General features: G+C 34.5%; 2 protein-coding genes across 3 annotated transcripts in view; one reads left to right on the forward strand and one right to left on the reverse strand.

Annotated features, from left to right (window-relative positions):
• The window catches only part of LOC113233833 (unconventional myosin-XV), a 164,701-nt gene extending 143,433 nt beyond the window's left edge, over nt 1-21,268 (reverse strand). For both annotated transcript variants that reach the window (XM_026469051.1, XM_026469050.1), the window contains exon 1: nt 21,145-21,268. The gene's annotated coding sequence lies outside the window, so the exon portion shown is untranslated. The remainder of the gene's footprint in view (nt 1-21,144) is intronic.
• Nucleotides 21,269-22,576: 1,308 nt separating this feature from the next.
• Nucleotides 22,577-24,066, forward strand: LOC113233859 (protein BUD31 homolog). The gene is made up of 2 exons (XM_026469080.1): nt 22,577-22,787; nt 22,886-24,066. The coding sequence occupies exons 1-2, from the start codon at nt 22,694-22,696 to the stop codon at nt 23,224-23,226; spliced, it is 435 nt and encodes a 144-aa protein (XP_026324865.1). The 5' UTR covers nt 22,577-22,693; the 3' UTR covers nt 23,227-24,066.
• Nucleotides 24,067-24,126: the final 60 nt, after the last annotated feature.

Genomic DNA, 24,126 nt, shown 5'->3' on the forward strand with positions numbered 1-24,126 from the left:
TCTATGCGAAACTGTTGTTGCTTCACATATTAATTATTTTCCCAGAGTTATCGTCATAAAGAAATAAAATATTTACAATTAATACAGAAAGAAACCCGATTATTTACAGACAAATAGTGATTATCTGGTGTCAAACTACGGAATTCCTTTACAATGAGTATCTTTTTCGTCCCTCCTTTACCCCTCGATATTAATTATACGGGGTCCTTAAATATTATTCGTTATGTTTAAAAATTATTTTTTGTTATTATTTACGTAGTTTCCACTAATTCATTAGTTCATAATTAACATTATATTATTGAATTTATTGCGTATAAAATTTTTCAAAAATTAAAGCGAATATTAATAGTTCAATATCATAGGAAATTTGTAAATTAATAATAATTTATATAAAACTGTGAAATAAAATTAAAACAGTAAGCAGTCCAATCAATACAATAAAATTAATGAGGATAAAAAGGAAATAAAAATAAAATATTGCATCAGAATTAAATTAACAAATAGTTCATCTAATCGAGATCTATTTTGGCGGTCATCTTTCTTTTAAATATAATATTAGACAACATAACATACGTTGCCCTGATCCCAAGGTAAGTAACTACACCACATGTGTTATGGAAATAGGAAACAACGACACGGTACCACAAACACCCAGACCAGAGACTATATAGAAAAATTAGTTTCTACATTGACCCAGTCGGAGATCGAACCCAAGATCTCAGAGATGGGTACTCCATGAAAACCGATGTGCAAGTCACTCGGCCAGGAACTGAGATCGTCAAACAATTGCTAGCGCACCCTTCACCCACATTATTCTTACTATGAGTACCATTGCAACGGAATTCACTCCGGGGCACACTAAGAATCAATTATTATTGTTATTAAAGTTAATTTCCTAAATTGTGCAAATCGTCTGGCCACCGAGGTCGTTTAAAAAATATGCTTATTCTACAAGTAACAGCAAAACCTACAGTTACATAAACAAAATCCCATAAGAGAACAAAACTTAGTTCCTTATTACGCATTGTTCAGATTTCCCTAAAAGAAAGCTACGACAATGATGTTTATCTAACACACTGTCACTTAATACGTTCATAATTTCGCGTTGTGTTTATAATGAAAATAAAGTGCTTTATGAAAATATTCCGTTATTCAATTTCACACAGTTCTCGTGAAAACTTCTATATGTCCGAGAAAATGTTACAAAAGAACACTCGGTGATGAGATCTATAATACAAACAAAACAATCAACATTTTGAAACGATGATCCCGCCTCTTTTAGATACTACGTCAATTGAAGTATCAAACCGTAAATAATAGACGATATATGAAATCTATCACACCTTTGCTGTAAAATGTAAATAATTGTATAATCGTTAATTTGAATAATTTTGCCGCCTCGTAAAACGAAGGCCAGGAGAAAGCAAACTGTAACCACGTCGCATGCTAATCTTGAATACCAAGAGAGTATTAAAATTGTAAGTATCTAATAAAATTTATAGAACATCAAACTTGATAATGGCGGATCAATTTCACTTCATTTCCATTGGTTGCAGGTTTGTAATATCCGTGAGTTTCACGCGCTTCCGCGAACGGCAGACGCGAAGTCGCGTCGTCAAAGAGAGCTGCCTCTCAAAGAAAGTGGCCGCGCCTCCGATACCGCTCGCATGACGAATTGCCCAATTTCTCGACACATTATCTGGGTAACAGTACCTTTGTTGAGCAACTGACCTTTACATTGATGTTTCTCTTACCACACAACTTGATACACAAGCGTTTGTATTGTACTATGACAGTTACATCACAGGCTCATGTTCAGATCCCTCAAGTAGTTTGAGTATTATTTGTTTTACTAGAACGAGAGAAACGCCAATAAAGCGAAACTATAATAAGTCAAATTGTTTAAAAATTGTGTCATAAACACTACGATATCTTGATTGTATGACAAGAACTAGTCGTAATTGAGAGAATTACAACAGATGTGCATTGGCGGACTTTCTAACTGGCGCTGGTCGCTAACTGCGTAACCATTTCCCTATATTATACATATTATGACGATGGTGGCATCACGTGTCACAAATTTGCACTTTTGGTGTAATAAAGCCAAATCTGTAAAAATAACAATTTTCGCTAGAGAGGTTTAAAGAAGCGAACGAGACTAGTTGATAACTTTTGCTTAAATACGAGATTTGCAAAATTTCACATATTGTCGTCTTAGAGAGAAAACCTCGTATGTTAGTTATTTCTATGTAATTTTTCAGGGCCAAGATAAAAATGTGGTGTAAAATGTAGTAAACGCAATAATGTTTAGAATTTTAATTAGTTAAATCATACCTCTTCAGACACTATATTACGATGATAATATTATATTTAAGCAAAAAGTTTATAACGAGTTCTTAGGTTTTCGCGATTGTTACCTACACACATTGTGTGAAAAACTGGTGGGTGGGTGGTTTGCATCAATATTAGACATAACTGGTTGAAGACTGTACCACCTCGGTCAACCGTGACCATGGGACCTGTAAAGGGCCCGAAACGTCGGTTTATTTGAAAAACAAATATATGCGATTTAAATCCGGAAAAATAGTTTCATTTCCTAAAAAGTTTATAAGTTTTCGTCCAACAAAAATCAATAAAAATGAACTATGTGAATACGCGTATTATTTTACGTCTTCCATGCGATAAAAGCACATTTTAGGTACCTATGATCACACGTGGCTTTCTTATACTAAGGTTACGAATGGCTTAAATGGAAAAGAAATAAATATTGCAACTTTTCATCTATATGTAAATTGCACTAATGTAATGGTACGACATCGTCTTTTTCTAAGGTAATACTAGCACTTGGACATGTTTGTTGTAAATAAATGACTTAAAAAGTCAGCCATGACTAAAATCGAAAAAAAAAAAAACACTGAAGATATAAAAGTAGCGTACTTCGCAACGGAAAGATCATAATTTTCCTTAAGTGTCGATACAACCTCAAACAGACAGCGTTGAATCAATCATTTTGGAAAAAATATACAGTACAATTGAGGATGATTGATGATTAGTATGCGGCGTGAAAACAGTATTCCTAAAAATTTTCACTATAAAAAAACTCAACATTACCTACAAATTTTTCAAGAAAATCTGTGTTCAATAGCTACTTTACATGTACCAACGATTTTTTTTATATCAACTGAACTAAATAGAACACGTAAAGTATGCGATATACATTTTTCAAACGGCTTTAATTTCGTTAATAAAAAAAATCTGAAATAAAACCAGTGTCAGGGACACCGCTCGACCCGCGCAGTAGAATCAATTTAGTACGGGAAAAATTTTAATTTGAGCGGAGACTCTTCTCAAAGTCGACTCTTAACAATACGTTTCAAGGTGTGAGCCACACCCATCGCAGCAAAAGACGTCTGTCCGGTGCGTGTGTGTAGCAATTAGGGGCAGCGAGAGATCGTCGGCATATACTGCCGTTTCGACCGACGCGACGCCCGCGCAACCACCTGTCTGTCGACTTTCTTTCTTTTTCATTGAACGGTTTTTACTCGGATTTTTCCTGTCAATTTCTTAATGAAGTCTTCAGATTTGTTCCACAAGTGTTGTTAAGTTATTCTATCCGTAATTTTAATCCGTATTGTTGTGGCACTTCGTTCCGAACGTTTGACTCAGAAAAAGTTCATCATGGAAATAAACTTTACTGTTGAATTATGATTTATCGACACGTTACCTTCTCATCTTTACAAATGCAAATTAATAATAATGTATTCATAAATATTAAGAAAAGCATTGCGATGCCAATAATACAATTTACGATATAAAAAATACTTTGACAATTTCACACACCGCAACAACTTGTCTCAGCACCGGCATGGCAACCCGCGTATGAAATTAATGTGAATGTTTTCGTTCATGATTTATTACACTCGAAAATCTAGGACTTAAAAAACACTTACTTAGCGATGATGATGGAAACGATGATTTGATGACATATGAAAAAAAAATGGTATTTCTACACTTTTCATTAGAGGTTTATTTTTATGCAGGGTGTAACCGTTAATTGTGCCCAGGCGATTATTACATAAACATAAAAGATATCAAAAAGCTTTACACTGATATCGAAAGTACGTTAACTAAAGAGTAAATCGACATCAATAACTTTTTAACATTAAAACTAGAAGTATCCAAAATTTTAACGTTACACACTCCCATACATTTAATATGACATTCGTAGGGAGGCTTTAGGTGACCTACTTTAAGAGGTAACAATAAGTTTACACATAATAATACTGCTATAAATAAAGTAATAAGAGTATCTTTCAATTTAATAAAAATATAATGGCATAGTCAATTATTTGGTCAAGTGTGAGTTGTCCATATAAATGAATAAAATTCATTCAAACTTTTTTTTAATGCTGAGACTCCTAAGACACCTTTTAAGAATTATTTTATTGCATTAGAAGAAAAGAATCAGGACAGCAGAAGTTGGACAAATTCAATAAAATGTTGTTCATTTTGAATGAAATAACTTTTTATTAAATTTGACCAACTTCAGCTGTTCCGATTTTTTTCGTCCCATTCAAGAAAATGATACTAACCTGAAAATAAAAAAAAATTGACCAGTTTTATTAATTTTTATGGACAACTCACACTTGGCCAAGTAATTGACTATGCCATTTCATTTTTATTAAATTACAAGATAGTTTTATTACTTTATTTATAGCAGTTTTGTTATGTGTATCTTTACTTGACCTATTATACGAGGTAACAATAAGTGTAAACTTAAGTTTACACATTTATTGTTACCTCTTGAAGTAGGTCAATTAAAGCCTCCTTGTGAATGTCATTTTAAATGTATGGGAGCGTTTAATGTTAAAATTTTGAATATTTCTAGTATTATTTTTAGAAAGTTATTGATGTCAATTTACTAATTAGGTAACGTACTTTCGATATCAGTTTAAAGCTTTTTGATATCTCGTATATATACTGGAATAATCGTCTGGACACACTTAACTATTACGCCCTATATAGCTAAAACATACAACGTTACTTATTAATTTCTATCTTTTTATTTATTTATCGATTATAATCAAAACTCTATGTTCAGAACAATGTCGATTAGTGACAGTATTAGATATTGCATTGTGTGGCTGGGTGTAGCTGTACAATTTCTACCTTATTACTGCCTATTACAAACGTCTAGAAACAACAGTTGTGGTGGACAAAGCTAACTGTCTGGTAACGGCGACCTCTGTAGTAATGATTATGGACTGTCGTTCAGGTGATGGGGTATAACATGTGAGTATTCTCTAAGGCTTGAGTATTGAGGACAGGTTTCTAGTAACATTGTGGAACTGTGTTGTGCGTAATGGGTATTTTATCATCATACTATTAATATTAAATGAGAATTGCTTCCCGTTCGTACTCTTTGTCTTCTTTTAAAAAAGTCCCTGTAGAAATGAACCTGAAGAGCGTGTACCGCTGTTGGTACCGCTTGGAATGTTCAGTAGGATTGTAATGTAGCCAGGAGAGTGTAGTAGCCTCCGCAGCCTCCATACTCTCGCTAGGGAGTTTAAAGTTCAAAATACGAAAGGGTAAAGAAAATGGTAATAAATCCAGTTTTATAAATGTTATTCCCGTTTTATTAAAATTTGTGATCTTTAAAATGTTTATTGCACAAGCGATTTTTTTAACGGTTCAAAAAATTAACGAGAAGACGTATTCGCTGCCGCGATCGGGTAGGGAGAGTCGATGGAACGATATAAAATTAGAATGACGAGGCAAAGAAATTATTAAAGAACGATTCAAAATTTAAAAACGAGTAGCCAGAAACCGGAGAAAAGGCGATAAAAAGGTGGGATGACGATGTAAGGAGGTCACATCGCCACAAACCCTTGGAAAGCATAGCATCTGATAAAAGTTTACCGTAAGCTTATGTTGATGCCTAAACGTAATAATGTAATAAATTATCAAAAGTATTGTACCCTACCAAATGAACTACTTGTTAGGCAGTTGCGAAACCGGGCACCTTGACCGCGGGGCGCGGTGGCTGGTGGCCGGTGACTGCCCGTCTCGAGTCGCTGCGCTCGCGCCGATGCTACCGCAGCATGTGAACCTACGCCGATACTTACCTATGTCTCCATTGATGCTGATATTACTTAACACCAATAGGTATAGTATACTATGGGTATCCTACTAGTAGCCAACCGTGTTATCACTTCAAGTCCTCGAAAGTGATTGATGTTCTTAATTCCTTATTACTAAGTTACGACAATCGACGACGACATCCATGGAATTAGATATTCAGCGCTAGTAGCCCAATGGTTTGACCTACCGCCTCTCAAGCAGAGGGCGTGGATTCGCACCCGACTTGCACCTTTGAGTTTTAGGAAATTATGTACGATATTTGAAATTTACCATGAGCTTTTCGGTGAAGGGAACCATCCAGAGGAAACCTGCATATCTGCAAAGAAATTTAATGATGTGTGTGAATTTCGCAATCCGAATTGTGACCGCGTGGGAACTACAGACCAAGCCCTCCCGCAGTGGGACTAGAAACGAGTTACCGCTGGAATTACGTAATGCCTTAACAACCACTAACATGAGAAATAAACTTAAATACTATTTTGTAAACAACTTAGACAATTGCGATACATTATATTATTTATAAATGTATTTATCCAATTTCATTGTAGTTAATGATTGATTATACATACAAATTAAGTACTTAAACATTATTGCTTTTCTGTTAGCTAATTGAACATATATATTGTGCGGATACAGTTCGCATTACGACGACCCTTTGTGATTTAAAATGCGATTAGAAACGTTGTTGTGTATTATGCTTTATAATGGTAAATAAATAAAAAATCTATACATACGAGTAGGTATGTAGGCTAACTATTATTATATTAGATTTTAGATCAAATAAAAGTACGTAAGATTCTGGGATATTATTAAAATTTGACACTTCAATTTGAACCCTTGGCACGTACACGTACGGACAGGCCGAAGTTGCATCTTTATGCTAGAAAGCACGAGTCGCACGTGGGGGAATGGTGCTATCGGCGACACACATTCCGATACGGCCTGGATATCTAACGCTTGTCAAGTAAACTGTAGGGGAAACAAGCTCTAAGGCGGAAAACACACACGTATTATATATACCACACACGTACTACTATGTGTATAGAGTAAAACTACCTACCTACTTACGCTGGCAAAGTTCTGTGACAAAAACTTGTATGAAAACAGCTTTCTTTATACTGTCATGGTTCCGCTGTACCACAGTGCTTTTCACTACCTACCAATATTACAGAATATCGGTGATATACTAGACACTTTCCAATGACGCGGAGCATCTGTTCTTTAAGAGGAAGTTCAGCAATTAATATAGATATTTATTTACTATGCACGCTTGACGATCCTTTTCAAATTTGCTATATTCTGGGTGTTGTAGATTTAATTTTCTTACTCTGATACTGATAGATAGTCCAAGGAATTTATGCCATTCCGTTTGTTGCTGCACTATATATTTTCAATATAAATAAATAAATAAATAAATAAAATCAGTGCGGAGTACTAAAAAAACAACCTCGACAAACAACAAACAAATTGAAATCGGCTACCGAAAAGAGCGCGAAACCGGATTCATCCCCTAGTTTACCACCCTTAGAGGTTTGTCCTGCAGAAACGTGCGGTTAGGGCAATTTACAATCTGGACCCCAGAGTGTCTGTGAGAGTTAAGTTTAAAGAGATTAACATTCTTACACCAGCGTCACAGTACATTTATGAAAATGTTATTTATGTTAAGAAAAATATTTTTTATGCAAATTAGTGACAGATATAATACGAGAAATAAAAATAAACCAGCTGCTCTTGACAGTCGTCTTCATAAAGTCTCAAAATGTATACGCTTCTATAATAAGATTCCTATTATTATTCAGAATTTGCCATTTACGAGGTTTAAAACTATCGTGAAACAAAAACTTTATGCTAAAGGTTATTATACAACTTCTGCGTACTTCGATGACAAAAATCCGTGGTAGTGACCCGTTTAGCTCTTTCAGGTATATAATGTGTATCTTTACAAAGAGCAACCCCTAGAGTTTCTCGCTCATTCTTCTCAGGGGAAGCCTTGCGAATGAGCAGTAGAGTTCAATCAGTATGACGATTTCAAGTGTAATTTGCTTACTTATGAAAAATAGATTATTTGACTTTGATTTTGGAATATTGTCTTCAAATTTAAATGGTACTGAGGTACCCTCATTCGAATTGAGAACTTCCTCTTTTTTGAAGTCGAAGTCGAAGGCGTAAGAGTAAATGCAATTGTATTGTCTACTTTGTGTTAAGAGTACTGCGGGGGAAAAGCCATTAATGTTTAGAAAAATAACAGAGTCTGATGTATCTTTAAATTTGTTGGTTGGTTGGTACGAAACAACAGTTCCTCGTATACAATGCCGTAAAAGCAGAGACCAATCACCTGCGAGGATAATCGCAAACCCATTAGGGAAGCTATTGACGCGATGCGTATTGATGGCTGGCGGCCACCAGTTGCCATTTCGCATTGGACCTATTGTCCGCTCCATCAGACGTCCACTCATACCGTACGCTGAATACAATAGTTCGCAATCTATAAAGAAATATTAAAAACTGTTTAAATCTTACTTATTGACATTTTTTTGTGAAATAACACCGCTAGTTTTATTATAAACACAAAGATTGAACATGCAGAAAAACTTTTCGTCGACCCGGTGGGGCTAGAATCCACGTCCATGCTGCACCGTAGCATTGCTCTTACCAACTGAGTTACGGGTCCATTTACCGAGCCGTCGAAATTCTGATATGTGTTTTTGTTATACATCTTTCTTTGTACTGGCTTTTGGGATTCGTCACCGCTAGTGACATCTAGTGAGAGATTTTTGAATAACCTCACCGCAGCCGATACCTTTACAGCTATCATAACTAACGCAAATGTCGCCTTTCGATCAAATGTATTTATTGAGGTTTTTTGTGAAATAACTACACTAGTTTTACTACGATTATGTAACATGACAGAAAAATTTTTCGTCGACCCGGTGGGACATGAACGCTCGTCCATGCTGCACTGTAGCATTGCTCTTCCCAACTGAGCTACGGGTCCAGTCGCCGAGTGTTTACATCTTCCCAAATGGAAAAAAGAATATTGACTGTGCTATCTTATAAGACAATATTCATTCAACAAACGACGTACTCGGTGAGTTATCGGGTAAAACGTGTTATTCTTTCTTCGATATTTGGTTGGACTCCCAGCTGGTCCCGGTATGAGTGTACTGCCAGCTTCGTACTCCTGTTACTCTTGCTATTTGTAATTCAGTGAAGTCTCTTTCTTATTTGATTCCAATTTACTGGTTTGATTCTTCGTTAAATTAATTAAGGCAAACGATTCTTTCATGGGGAACTGTATACGTTTTTACAAATAAGTTCCGGAGCATATATTAATATTATTTCCTACGTTTAAAACTCACATTAAAAGTATTATTATTATAATTTAAAAGTATAAATATTATTATAATTTTTTAATTTATACAATTTAATTTTTTTTTCTTTTTTTTTTTTTTTATATTTGTAAAATTGGCACAGTACGTCTCCCGCTCCGATTAGCTTTCCTCTAACTCTAAGGTTGTCTGGAAGAGACCGCTCTTAGCGATAAGACCGCCTTGGCCCACATTAGTTTTAAGTTGTTTATGTACTATTCTTGTTCTTGTGTGTGAGCAATAAAGTGTTTATCTATCTATCTATCTAAAAGTATTTGAATTGAAAAGTCATATTACAAAATTGAAGACAGATAAAGATGTGTGGAAAGACGACATGGCTCTAGATTCCTCTCAAATTTGATTCAAAATGTATTCCATAGGTTTGTTTGAAAAGAGCAACCCCTAGAGTTTCTTGCCCGTTCTTCATAAGGAAGTCACCACAGGGACGGAGCAGCACCTTCAAAAATGACGTTTTCCAGTGTAAATTTATTTTACATACGGAATCAATGATTTTTTACTTGACTTTAAGTAATATTCTACTTAAAAGTATCCTGGTCATGGCTAAGAGATAAAAATCTGTTAATATTTCTTACATAAAAAAATTTCTACACATAACTTACTTGATCCAAAATTTTTACTTTTTTTCATAATAGTTTTTATTGTTACCTCTTCTTGTATAATATATATTGTTGTAATTAATTGCTTTTAAATTATATGTATAGTTCGTAAAAAGTACAAAAAATAAGTATTTACATGCCAATTTGAATCAAGCATTCCTTACTATATTTATGTACCTTACCACCTTTTGTAAAGCACCTTTTAGACAAATAGGCGTTTATTTATTCATTCATTCATTCACGAGTACAGTGAGTGAGTAAATAAATGAACAATTCATAGAAAGATAATTTTTAGAAAAAAGATTTTTATTATGAATATTAATTACAGTGTAACTAATAGTTAATTTATTATAAAAACCCGTTAGAAGCAGACGTTCCGCAAGGAATGCCTATGAACGTCCTAACTCCTACTTATCGTTCACAGTCGAGTCGGTCGGTGCAGTGATGGCGGCAAATATAGCTCTTTACAACTCGATTGTTTCTATGCTATGATTTGCAAATGACAGAATTTCGTTTCGTTTTTGTATAACGATTTTACCTCGCAAGGTCGACGTTGTATCGAACCATTTTTTTTACATTTATAGAACAACAAAAAATTATCTAATAATTGACCATTTGCGTGTAAGATTATTATTAAAAGACAATAAAAATAAAATAAATATGGAAAATATAACTATATTTTTAATTTTTTTTATTTTTATTTTTTTCAAAAAACCAACTAATTAGTCAACCGTGACCATGGGTCCAATGCGTAACAATCGCAAAAGCCTCTTAGACTCGCTATAAAAATTTATGAATAAATAAATTATTAAATTATAAAATTACGTTTCTTACCTCAATAATTAAAATTGTTTATCTTAAATTCTCAATTCAAAGTTACAATTACAATGCAAAATGTTATGCGAAAAGCTATATTAAAGGTCAAACAAACAACAAAAATTCCTTCGATCCTACTGGATTCGAACCAACTTCTGTCGTATTATGGGTTTATGCTGATACTCATAAAAATAATAGACTTACTTTTACATTACTTTTATTTTAACAACTTGTAATTATCACTACATTTCTCTCCTGCGAATATCTATCTGTCAAAGAGAAGAAAAAACAAAGACAAAAAGGCGTGAAAACCGCGTTATTTTAATGGTTTCGCCCGCCACAGTATCAACGTGCCTGTCGCGCTGCCCACTGAGTTACGGGTCGAACCAAAATATCTTACTAGACACGTCGAGGTGACAGGCGCTGGTTTGAGGCCAACCGAAGGAATTTTTCTATGTGTTTATTCGAATTTTGTATCAATGAGGCTTATATATGTAGTGAATGTAGAGTATATACATATATGTAGTGGATGTCCATCGAAATGAGGCTGAAATGACGAAACACGAAGTCACTCTGTACTTTGGGTGACAACCTCGCAAGTATTTACCAACTACCTACTTAAAGTAATGAGTTGCATCGAAGCAGCAACTCCACTAAGCTCGGTCGGAATGTAGCCCCATGCGCGCGCGCTCCTAGTCAGTGAGCATGCGCGGAATGCGTTGTCGCAATCCGCCTATGAGATGCTGTACACCGATACATACTACTTTATGGGTGTTAACGATCTTTAGAAACGTTATAGATGAGTCAAAGGTGCTACAGCTATTAACAATATGCAAATTTTTTTGTAGTTACGTTAATCGATTCGTGAATGAAAAATTTATTTAATGCATTGGAATTATTATGATGACTATAAGGCTAATTATTATTTCAATCAACAATTCCTGTTCTTTAGAGAAATTTATAAAATGAAAACCAGATTTGACTTGACTTTGAAATATTTAAAAAAATCAAGGTAGTGGTCAGCGGTAAATAAGATCCGAATTCTATTTCACTTCACTTTCATTGATAATGTATTTAAACTAACAATCACGACTATTCCCTAAAAGTTGTGTTCACGCGTGTACTGTGGAATCGACTATATTGTCCGCCCTTACCACGGCTCTTTATAACTTTAGTTGAAGTGGTAGTGCGAAGTTGGGTATGAATAACGTGGTCACGTTATACGTCCCGCTTTGAGCGGGACAATCCCGTTTTTGAGTTCCGTGTCCCGCTGTCTCCAAAATACTATAAATGTCCCGCTTTTACAAAACAGGACACACGTCACAATAAATTCAAAGAAATTGGCGCGAAAGCGAAAAATATATAAAGCCAGCACACCGGACTATGAGACTACACAAAATAAGCTCTTTCTTAAAATGCTTGATCAATAAACATTTTAATTGCCTCCGTGGTTGAACGATTACCAAGCCGGACTACCCCACAGAGGTCCCAGGTTCGATTCCCGGGCCGGGAGAAATATTAGTATGGCCTACATTTATTTCTCTCGTGAGTTTGGGTGTAATGTGTGGTTGTCTCTGTGTGTGTCCATGGCACCCGTGGCACAGGGTTTTCCCTAGTGCGGGGCTATGTTGAGTTTGTGCGTTAAAAAAAATTAGATTTTTTAAATTTTTTTATTCGTTAAACATTTCGTAACTTCTACCACAAATATGTTTTATTTTTAAAACACAATAAATTTATGGGCGTCCCGCTCTGAGGGAATAAATTCACGTTAGATGAGCATAGATAGTGTCGGGTAATTTTCCGAAAATATTTCAAATAGTGGGAATTTTTCAGAAACATTGGAAAAATATAATTCGAATACTCATATTATGTTATACGTTTAGATATAATTTTTTAACGTTTTATATAACATGAATTATAAAATAAAAGTGTATAAACATTGGTAATGTAATTTTCTAAACCCTGCTCGACTTATTTTCACAAATTCTCATAATAGAGATTAGTGTCGTCAACTTTTGACATGTTTAATTAAAATGTGGAAAAATATAGGAAAAAGAAGATTCAGAAATAGTTATTTTTGATACAAGTGCGGAAAGTTAGTAATTATTCACGAGTCACGAGGCTTCTTTGCCCGAGCCAGAGGCGAGTTACCAAATACATATTGGAAATTAAATAATTGTTTCACCCTTGATCATGGGACCTGTAGAGCTCGAATAGTTGGTCTGTTCGAAAAAAATTGCTATTTTAAATTTAGAAAATAGATTCATTGCCAATCACTTGATATGATTGGAGAAATGTGTACGATGTTTTAAGGTGCTGTAAAGATCGAGTGTCATATCCGTTTTTCCGTGCGCCAGTAGTAAATAAAGTCGTAGGTAATAACTATTATAGATACTTACTCATTATGAAGTGTAGGCATACACCACATGGCACACTTTTCTCGTAAACCTTTCACCGTCAACATGATGTGCAAAGTGAAAAGGGACGGTTTGGAATGTCAAATTCATAAGCAAGTAATTAATATGTTGACACGGTCATTTTCGGATTTACTGTTCACTGCCTAATTTCTATGGTAATTTGTATTGTTTAGGTTATCGTGATTTCTTATTTAACTGCCTCCGTGGCCGAACGGTTACCATGACGGACTGCCACGCAGAGGTCCCAGTTTCAATAAAAGGAATTGGAGAAATATTTGTATGGCCTACATTTATTTCTCTCGTGAGTTTGGATGTATTTGTGGTTATCTGTGTGTGTGTCCATGACACCTGGGACAAAGAGTTTCCCTAGTGCAGCGCTAAGTGTGTGCGTTATTATTATTAAAAAAAATGTTTCGTGGACCTGAGAATGAATGTGCCCCCGTCTTTCATCGGTCGGATTATGTACCAAGTCATGCCATAAAAGCATACCTATGTACAGTCAAGCGCACATTAACCTTGACATTTTGTACTTTGGAGTTTCCTAGCGTAAACGTAGTTGTTGGATTTAAGCTTGACGGTCTCTTGGCCCTGTAAGTACATTATATGTATTTATACCAGAATGTTCTGTATCTCATATATGTTAATGTTAAGGTTGCAACAGATGATGGTACTCCTGGGGCGTGAGAATACTATACATATAATTGCACGTAATTAAGCGAAATGGATCCAATCCACAAAATTATCAAATAATGAGTTACATGTACCGAACGGTTCCTAGTCTAACCTCTTAGATCAGCAAAAAATCTAACATATAAACATAAATAAATATCTCTGGAGTTCCATGACATTATGAGTTTTGAAAATAAAACAAGAATGTGAAACACTTTTCAACTTCAAACTGCCATATCTCGAAAGTGACTGGATGTACATTGGATCTTCTTTGTTTAACTACGTCCAATTATTAATTATAAATCGCACCCCTGTATGTAATGGCATATATGGGTACTAAAACTTGTAATCACCCAATCTAAAACCAGCCTTCTTCGAAGAATCGTACCTTTCCGATAGTGTAATAAATGAAACGTTTTTAAACACACCGCTTGGCAGTAAATTTACGTCAACAGATTTTCATAAAAGATATTTCGCAGCATGGAAGAATGGTATCAGTGGAGTTACGTCTAACATGTTTATTGCTTCATTAGATACAGAAAAATATAAACCACATCCTCTCTAATTCTTGTAACTCTACCATATTAGTCGATAAAATTACAAGAATTATAGAGGATGTGTGTTATATTTTTCTGTATCTAATGGACCAATAAATATTTTTGTCGTAACTCCACTTATACGCTTCAAGAGTATTGGGTGGATTTTCGATGACTTCCCAGTTCACAGTCGGCTGTAATAGTTGCCAATAAAGACTGAAATTTGCCAATAATTTTCTGACGGCTTCGCACTTCACCATTAGTAGTAATGGAGCTCCTTGTGAAAGAGTTCGTCCAAGGAAGTGCTGCCAGCTTACCTATTTTTGCCGCCAAGCAATAATGTCAGCATTACTGTGTTACGGTTTTGAAGGGTAAGTATGGGTGCTGATGAAATTACAGGCACATGGGACTTGTCAACTTATGTGAAATCCCATGTGTCAGATCTTTGCGATTGAGGGTCGTATTCTAGAACTCTACTCAATGCTCAAGTCAGGATTGCAATGGAAACACAAACACTGGAAATACGACCCTAATGGGAGGTACTTGAGTATGATTTTGAGTGCTTTAAATCATACTCAAATCCTGACTTGAGCATTGAGTAGAGTTCTAGAATACGACCCTTAAAGTTCTGAGTGGCACTGCAATGTTATGGACAGCCGTGTAGCTTACCGTCAATCAGGACGCACCTTAGAGGATGGAAAAAAAATGGACGCACGACTCGTTCGTTCCATCACCTGATATTGTAAAAAATTAAAAAAAAAACAGGTGGCTGACTTTTTTTATACCCATGACATCACTCATCTTTGGAACGAAAATGTCGACAATAGATGCCTACGGCGCGGCGTGCGCAAAAACAGAATGCAAAAAGTATCGACAATTTTTTTCCATGCACAAAATAAAATTCCGTTCCGACCAAACGGCAGCGGTGATGGCCAGGTACGAAACTAAACTGTGACTAAACAATCGTATTCGAGATACGTTTGACATTCATTCGAAACAAAAAGTAAACGAATAATAATAATCTTAACAAAAAAGTTCACAAAACGTTTAATCATCCTCGGTACAGAGGAATCGTCCGGACTTGTACTTACATTTGAAACGCGTTAATACATAGTACATGCAGTAGCTTTCTCAATTAAATTAGGTTAATAAAATAATTTTAAACATGAAATGAAACTATTTTTTTCTAAATAGCGTATATTTGTTATTTCAAACAAACTAACGTTTCGGGCCCTTTACAGGTCCCATGATCACGGCGATATATGTAGATCTCAAAAAATAGTTTCATTTCCTATATCGTTGGGTATAGTGCAATTACGCTTAACTTAGCATTAGATTATGAATTTCCATTTCGGTAATTTAGTGGCCAAATCAAATTCGCGTATATGTCGTGGCAAACAAATTAGCGTGATTTATGGAAATCATTGTTATGCAAGTCTGTAGACATCATAAATTAATAATACTTACAGTCCAGAAATGGAAGTCGTAGCCATTGAAATAACAAAATAATAACGTGAAATTCCTCTCGTGTAATATTTGGTTTAATGCAGATACGCGGCTTGTACCAATACTTATATATGCGGACTTCCACTGTTCCCGATGATATGTTACAATCGGAAAATCTAAAAACTCGATATACTTAAGAGCAGAAGCGCAGCGTCTTACAATATCTATAACGTTTATATTCTAAAAACGAACCTTACTTCCGTAACCGACTATACATTTGAAGTTTTTGAATGTTATTAGTTCTTTTTATAATGTAATGCCATATTATTTCCGGTATCGTCGTCTTAGAATGAATACCTCGTATGTGATTTCTATGTAATTTTTCAGGACGAAGTTAAAAATGTGGTGTAAAATGTAGTAAACGCAATAATATTCGTAGTTAGCATTTTAATTAGTTAAATTATATATCGAGTTCTTAGGTTTTCGCGATTGTTACACATAGGAAATGAAACTATTTTTCCGGATTTAAATCGCGTATATTTGTTTTTTCAAACAAATCAGCCGTGACCATGGGACCTGTAAAGGGCCCAAAACGTCGGTTTGTTTGAAAAAAAACAAATATACGCGATTTAAGCCCGGAAAAATAGTTTCATTTCCTATAGTTAAATTATAGTTCTTTCATATATTATACTACATAGTTTTCTTCAATAATAAAAAACAGTAAAAATTAACTATGTGAAATCACGTATGCAAGGTTTTCTCTTTAAGGCGACGATATGTTGATTGACCTGTGCGTAGGTACTCTACGCAAAACGATGCGAGATGTAATCCAACAGTTTGCGTGCCAAATGTAATAGTCGTATAACTATCAATTACTTAAGACCGAGAAGCTTTGGAGAAATCTTTATACGTCAAGTTTTAAGTAACATCTTACTTAATCACTTTCTATCAAATAACTGCGAAGATCACGAATGAGTGACTTTATATTACGGACTTAAAAGATTAATATCGCTCTTTAATTAGCTATTGTAGTTAACGTTTGATAAAACTTGATTCACTTTTATTTAAAAAATAATTAAATATTGATTTCGTAATCTGTAATATATTATTAAATTCAATTGGTATTTTAAGTACAATTTATTATTTACCACCAAAATTAATTTGCGGCCATTACTCTAATTAGAAAACATGAAATTATAAGCTTGAATCTACCACGGCATTAATTACGATTCTGCATTCTAAAGCCATTTGATAATGCACCTTTAAATTAAAATTCTTCACCAATAAAATTATGTTACCTTCGCTGAACACCCGCGATAGCTAAGCCTGAAAGACAAATCAATGCCAGGTATTATTGCTTAATTACCTGCTTACCACATTCAATGCCGCGCGAGTACGGCATTGATGTATTTACGAGTGAACCTACGTTAAAATTATATGTTGTGCAACTTAACAATAAGAAAAGATGTAAGTTAGTACCGTCGCCAAGGGTAGACACAGCCCTTCTTACGATTGTTAAGTAGGACACTTATTACCCTGATGAGTGAAACAGCTTCTTAGTTGTGTGAATTTAAAACAAACATTTTTATTACAAGCTGTTACCAAATGAGCAGCGAGAGAACTTTTAAAAAAAAAATATATTTATTAAATTATAAGTATTTTACAGAGATGTGATGTCTATGAGTTAGGAAATAGTAATTAATTACAGTTCTTATGGTTTAAGATTATATAGTAGAAAAACGATGAGATAGTTAAACATAATTAGTTAAGTAATACATCATTAGTTAACTATTGTGAAATGGACCTTAGCATTTCCTTAGTGAGTGTTTACATGATTAGGTGAGTATGTTTACATTCGAAATACTTATCTAGCTATTGATTATACATTGTATTGTATTTATATAACATATGTATTGTATTATAATATTGTATTATATAACAAAGCCCAGATGAAGTGCGCCACGCGTAACGGGGTCCGACACTTAACTGACAGGCCAAACTTTTCCAATAACTATTGCACGTTTATAAATGCACTTTTTTAAATTTTTCTGCAAGCAACTTTCGCTATAATTGCACTGAACTATTTAGCATCACCCATTATTTGAATTGCTCTCGATTTGTTCTCTTTTTACTTAGACAACATCATAAGAGGCATTGATACACTTTTTGTTTCATGTAAAATTCTATTTAAAACTCAGCGATTTAACATAAGTCTGTCTTATTAAGTATAGTAAACGTGTAATAATCATATAACAAGTTCTCACGTAGGTAAATGGTGCATCTTGAAGCCATTCATTAAATTCAACCTTTTATTTGCGCCTGTAGGCTGCGACGCGTAAACTTTGCAATCAGCTGATGTCAGAGGTTATTTCGATGTTCGATGATCGTACCGTTTACAAGGACGTCTTCAAAAAATCTACTAAACACATACCTACGTCATTAAATTCTAAAGAAATACTACCTACTTATCTGTGGGAAACTTGCGTAGAAAGGAAGATTTGTATGTAACTTTTTGTTATAAAATTTCAATTTAAACTCTAAGATGAAATCAAAATCAAAAAATGTAAACAAAAGTGATGCCATTACAAAAAATATTCCACGAATAGTGGAACAGTGAAAAGGGATAAAAATTAATGCTAGATATGTTATATTGTTCTTAAAATGGTGTGCATATACAAACAAAATATTATCAAATCATATTTTTTATTTAAAACACCATATTTAATAAGATAATCTCTAAAAACTGTTTCTCGTGGAAAGATTTTTTATCCCATTGGCAATGTTTCAGGGATGAACAACCTTGCGATTCACTCTGGACCTTTTGGAGGGAAAAGTGTCGTTTTTATTTTGACTTTCAATTATTTTGTGAAATCTAGTTTAAAGTGGAATAGGATAGTGCTATTGTGCCTTAATCGAAGATTAAAACGCGAAATTATACGAATCTCGAACTAAAATACCCGTATCGGCCCGTTTTAAGGAATCCCGAGTCAATCTAAGCACGCCGCGCCGCCTCAAATTGCCTATCCTCTTTGTGGCGGCCATATTTACAGAAACATAATTAAACTTCATGTTTAGGCTGATGGCTTTGCCAAAGACTTAATAAATTAAAAAAAAAAAATGAACAACCTTGGCCTGTCCTTAGTGTTTATTCGATTTTTTATTTTCATTTGTTTTGAATAAACACAAATACTTATAAGTAGAATTGTGAATAATTAATTGCTACAATACTATCACTTTAATAATTTATTAAATCAAATGTTTTTTTGATGAGAATAATAAAATTAAAATAATAAATTGGATAATTGTTAAATAGTGGTAAATTATAATGAACTGAAAAATGAAAAGTCAGTTTTTGGTCATAAGGATGGATAACGGACCAAGTCGTCGGGTTGCATCCCCACAGTGCAGTGGATCACCGCGATTTTCTTCATTCGGTTTCTGATGGCTGTCGTTATCGAATGTGTCCCTTGCTGTGTATGCGTCGTGTTGTCGAATTTTTGTTTTTTTATTGTTGAGTTTTCGTTTTGTGTTATTTTTTTGTTAATTTTGGTTTTACTCTGTTGTTACGTTTGTGTTTGCTTGAGTTCGTGTGAACATAACTACAATGGAGGTTGAACCAGGTCCTTCAACAAAAAAAGATACTTTTTTACCGTAGAAAAAAATACCACTATATTTATGACACAAAATGTTTCTAAACAATTTTGTAAATTGTTCAACCCAAAAGGGTATTATTCAATTATAATTTCTTAGTCAGAATACAGTGGAACCTGTTAATAAGCGAACGTGGAAAAAAAGGTTTATGGTCTATGAGATGTCACTCTGTGACAGTGACAGTTGTTTGTTTACATTTTTTGACTTCAACTACATTTCAGAGTTTAGAGAACGTTCGTTGTCGTTGTCGTCGTCGCCGTCGTGGTGGTCGCCCATACTTTATTGGACAAACCAAAATACATGTATAATTATTATTATTATTTATCATTGACTTTATAGAAAAAGGTCAAATAACAATGTCACCTGTATTGTCACTTGGTGTATTATAGAAAAAGAAATCTTATTTATAGTACGGTAAATATTATTGTAGCCAACTACGCTACGTTATTGCAGAAAATTCGTAAATTGCGCCATAACTCACTTGTCCCGCAGGAGGGGTAGGCAGAGACCACAGAACGCCACCTTACTCTGGCACAACTTTCTAGTCTCATATACATGGTGCTCATTGTAACTTACTCTGCAGTAAAGTGAATCTTTGAATATATTTAAAACGAAATCAATAAAAAGAAGTTTTTACAATCACATGACTTATATGCAAATGCAAATGAATAAAAATCGTGACTTGAATTCGCATAAACGCAGCGCGTGTCTGTTGTGATTTGATTCTCAACGTTTGTGTGATAAATAGTCGTATTTTCACTACAATTTATTTTAGCATATTCTCAGCTTCGAAACTTATTCCTACAATAAAAAGTCCAAGAATTTGCCGACAGGAAAATCGTTAACTAACTCATCAAAAGCGAGATATTGAAAGTTTACCGTATAATGATACCAACGACTGATTGGATTTGTAAAAATTTTGTAGATACGTAGATTGTCTGTGTAGTGGATTAACTATGCGTATCTAGATTTTTATTACACGCAAACTTAGTGGCAGACTAAAGCTAGTTAACAATTAATTATTACAGACATTTGTAGCACTAAATTATGCTTATTTAATTGTTAAACTGGTTATCTTCCATAGTTGTAGCTATGGAATGATCACATATGAACATATGAACCTCAAGGTTCACAGATACTATCACAAATACATACCTATAAAGAATAAAATAAAAGAGAGAAAAAATAAAATTAAATTAAACATCGGGGAGGTCGGTAGTTATTGGCACTATGGTATGCATGCAAAATGCCACCTGTGTGTACGATTTTTTTAAATTTGTAGTAATATGATTTCGAAAACAGCCTATAAATAAACACCCTCAGTAGAATACTAAAATGCCAGAACAAGCAATGTACACAGCGAAACATCATCGTTGAAATTCCTGCATAATAAAAACCATCATACAAATGGTCAAACAGAGTCGAAGAACCGGCACGAAACAAACATCGACGTCACCCAGACACGTTTAAAGAGCCAACTTACGGGTAAATATGCAGCCAAGTTCCTTGCAAGCCTCCCTCAGCTTTCACTTAACTTCATAACAAAAATCTGATACACTAGGTTCACTTTTATTCACTTAACAACAAATAAATATGGGGATAACGGCAATATTCACACATATTTCGGTAACAAACGTAGTTTTTAGCGATCCATGTACACAAGTTACAGCCGTGAAGGAAAGAAAAGACTGGTTGTGGCGCGGAGGTTGCGCGAACGCACCGCATTCCACGAGTGCTAATCGAGGCACGTAAACTATGTCGTTCTCGCTCACTCCAATATGGAACACGTTTGCACAAAAGAGAAAACTATAGTCATACATTTATAGGTAGGTAGACCCGTTATATCCACAGGTAAGTTAGCAATGGTCATTGAAAAGTTATTTCTTTATTGATTTATGATTATTCACCAAATGTCCGGCAAGCGTTTGTTCACACTTTTCGTTGTTGTTCTATAATTGTAATTCATAATCATAAAACTCATTTTGCAAGTTAGTGGAGCGGAACCCCATACATTTTTTGCAAGCTAATAATGTGGGTACACTCGTTGACAAAAGTGAAAGTTACGGAGGAATAAACATGTGAATTGTCTTCACATTTTTTTCTTACTCACTGACCGACTTGCTTTAAAAGTAAGCATTTAAGTTTCGCAGTTACAATTCTTCCTAAGAACGTTGCCATCTATCTGCTTTAGGCTGCGTATACTTTACCATATTAAATGATTTTGATGCTAACTGAATATCTACGAAAGAACAAATAAACGGAACCTAACCAATGTCCTAAATATCATGGTTTTATTAAATTCGCGTACCTAGATATTCATGTTAGTTCACACTAAAATAGGTTCCCGACAGGAGGATTTGCCGTAATAGCTAAATAGGCGTTGACCGACGATAATAGTAAAGTTTTAATCATAAATAATACATTGCCGCGTTTCTCCAGGACATATGATAGATACTCAGAAGATGAAGTTAAGTGAGGTGCTTGTCTGTATTTGATAACAAGAACAGCGCGACTCACAGAATGTCTGTGGCGCGACTTCGTACCTAGTTTGTGTATCCGAAATTACTTAATAAGAAAATGTATGCGTATCTGAACAAAGACAATTTATTTGGATCAATTCCTTGGCCTAATGGTCTTGTAACCAGGCCCTGAAAATAAGAAAATGGATCAATTAATGTTGAGCTGAAGAATTTTTGGAAATTTTTTACATAATAAATATGATGAATTTCTCACAGTGATGACGTAATGCTTTAAGGATGCTAAATTGGTAAAATAAAATCAATCCACCCGTTCTACTTGCACAACGAGAGACATACATAGGGAAACAATAAAGCGCATAAATGTCACTGTCACTTTGTTTTATATCTTTCTAATTTGTGGTTTTATTTCCTTTGCTTGCTGTTGTTTGTGCACTCCAAGCGCACTCATAAATTGTATGTACATACAAAGCTCGAACTCGAAATTGTTCATTTGGTGTCTTATTGTTATTACTTTACTTACGTGGATTATTAAGAAAGCATAACTCGTCCGAAATGCCAAAAGTGCGGCGTAGTCGGAAATCACCGCCAGAAGGATGGGAATTGATAGAACCGACTCTCGAAGAATTGGAACAGAAAATGCGTGAAGGTTAGTTTATAAAACTTAATATTTCTTGTCTATCGACAGTCTGAATAATAGTTTATTAAGCGAATGAGTAATGTAACATGCTACTTGTGTTTTTACAGCCGAAACTGAACCTCACGAAGGTAAACGCAAGCAAGAATCTCTGTGGCCAATTTTCAAAATTCATCATCAGAAGTCTCGTTACATCTACGATTTGTTCTACAGACGTAAGGCAATCAGTAGAGAGCTTTATCAGTACTGTCTGGACGAGAAAATAGCAGATGCAAACCTTATAGCTAAGTGGAAGAAGACTGGATATGAAAATCTATGTTGCTTGCGGTGTATACAGACTAGGGATACGAATTTTGCCACAAACTGTATCTGCAGGGTCCCTAAAAGCAAATTGGAGGAGGGCAGGATTGTTGAATGTATCCATTGTGGATGTAGAGGCTGCTCTGGGTAGTATAATAGTACTGAACATTTTAGCTTGTAACTTAACTGTGATGAAGTCACAACACTGACAATATTGTTACTTTCCTGGGGTAGTGACAATACATATATTTTACAAATCACGGCTAAATTTGAACACCTCATCACTGTTTTAGAATGAAATCCACCTTTTACTCTGCAAGTGTAATATTGAGTAATTAAACCTTAAACTAGAATTTCTAGATAATTTCCGTACCTAAGAAGCATTACACTGTAAGCGCCATTTTTGTAATTTTATGAAGGAAGCGATTTTGTGTTGAAAAGCAGTTTGTACGGCAATTAGGGTAGCTCGAAATGTTATAAAATTAAATTCGTTTTATTCCAAGCCATTCTAGATATTGTACATGCTGCATTTCGACACAAAATTGCATCCCCTGTAAAATTGCAAAAATAACTCTTACAGTGTAATGCTTCTCAGGTATGGATTTTTAGTTATAAAATAAATGTATAATTATAGACTTGTCATATAATTTCTAGTAATTCTGTTTTTTTGTACCTAAAAGTTTTGTTCAAAAGTTTACATTAATTAAGCTGACAAAATATAACTTCCTTAAGTTATAAATATTTCATTCATTCATTCAATCATTTTTCAGTCTTTGTTGTTATTATAATCAAGTCTGACATTACTACAGTAATTTGAAAAAATTTTGGTTTTCATGGTATACATGGAAAACAACAAACACCATGTATAATAAATGTATAGAAATGCAACTCAATCTTTCATTTAGAAAGATTCCAAATTTAAAAAGATGTTGATTTCTCAACCAGATACTGCATCACTATCTGAACAGTTTTACTAGCTGTGTTTCTGGAAAGCTACAATTTGGCTACTGCTACTAAATTGTACACATGGGACTTGTTAACTCATGTCCCA

This window comes from Hyposmocoma kahamanoa, unplaced genomic scaffold, assembly GCF_003589595.1.
Source record: "Hyposmocoma kahamanoa isolate Upper Pololo Valley unplaced genomic scaffold, ASM358959v1 80, whole genome shotgun sequence".
NCBI classification, from domain to species: Eukaryota; Metazoa; Arthropoda; class Insecta; order Lepidoptera; family Cosmopterigidae; genus Hyposmocoma; species Hyposmocoma kahamanoa.

Coding starts and splice junctions, on each gene's coding strand:
- LOC113233859 (XM_026469080.1), top strand. CDS start 22,694: ATGCCAAAAGTGCGGCGTAGTCGGAAATCACCGCCAGAAGGATGGGAA. Junction 22,788..22,885: donor GGAACAGAAAATGCGTGAAG/GTTAGTTTATAA, acceptor GTGTTTTTACAG/CCGAAACTGAACCTCACGAA.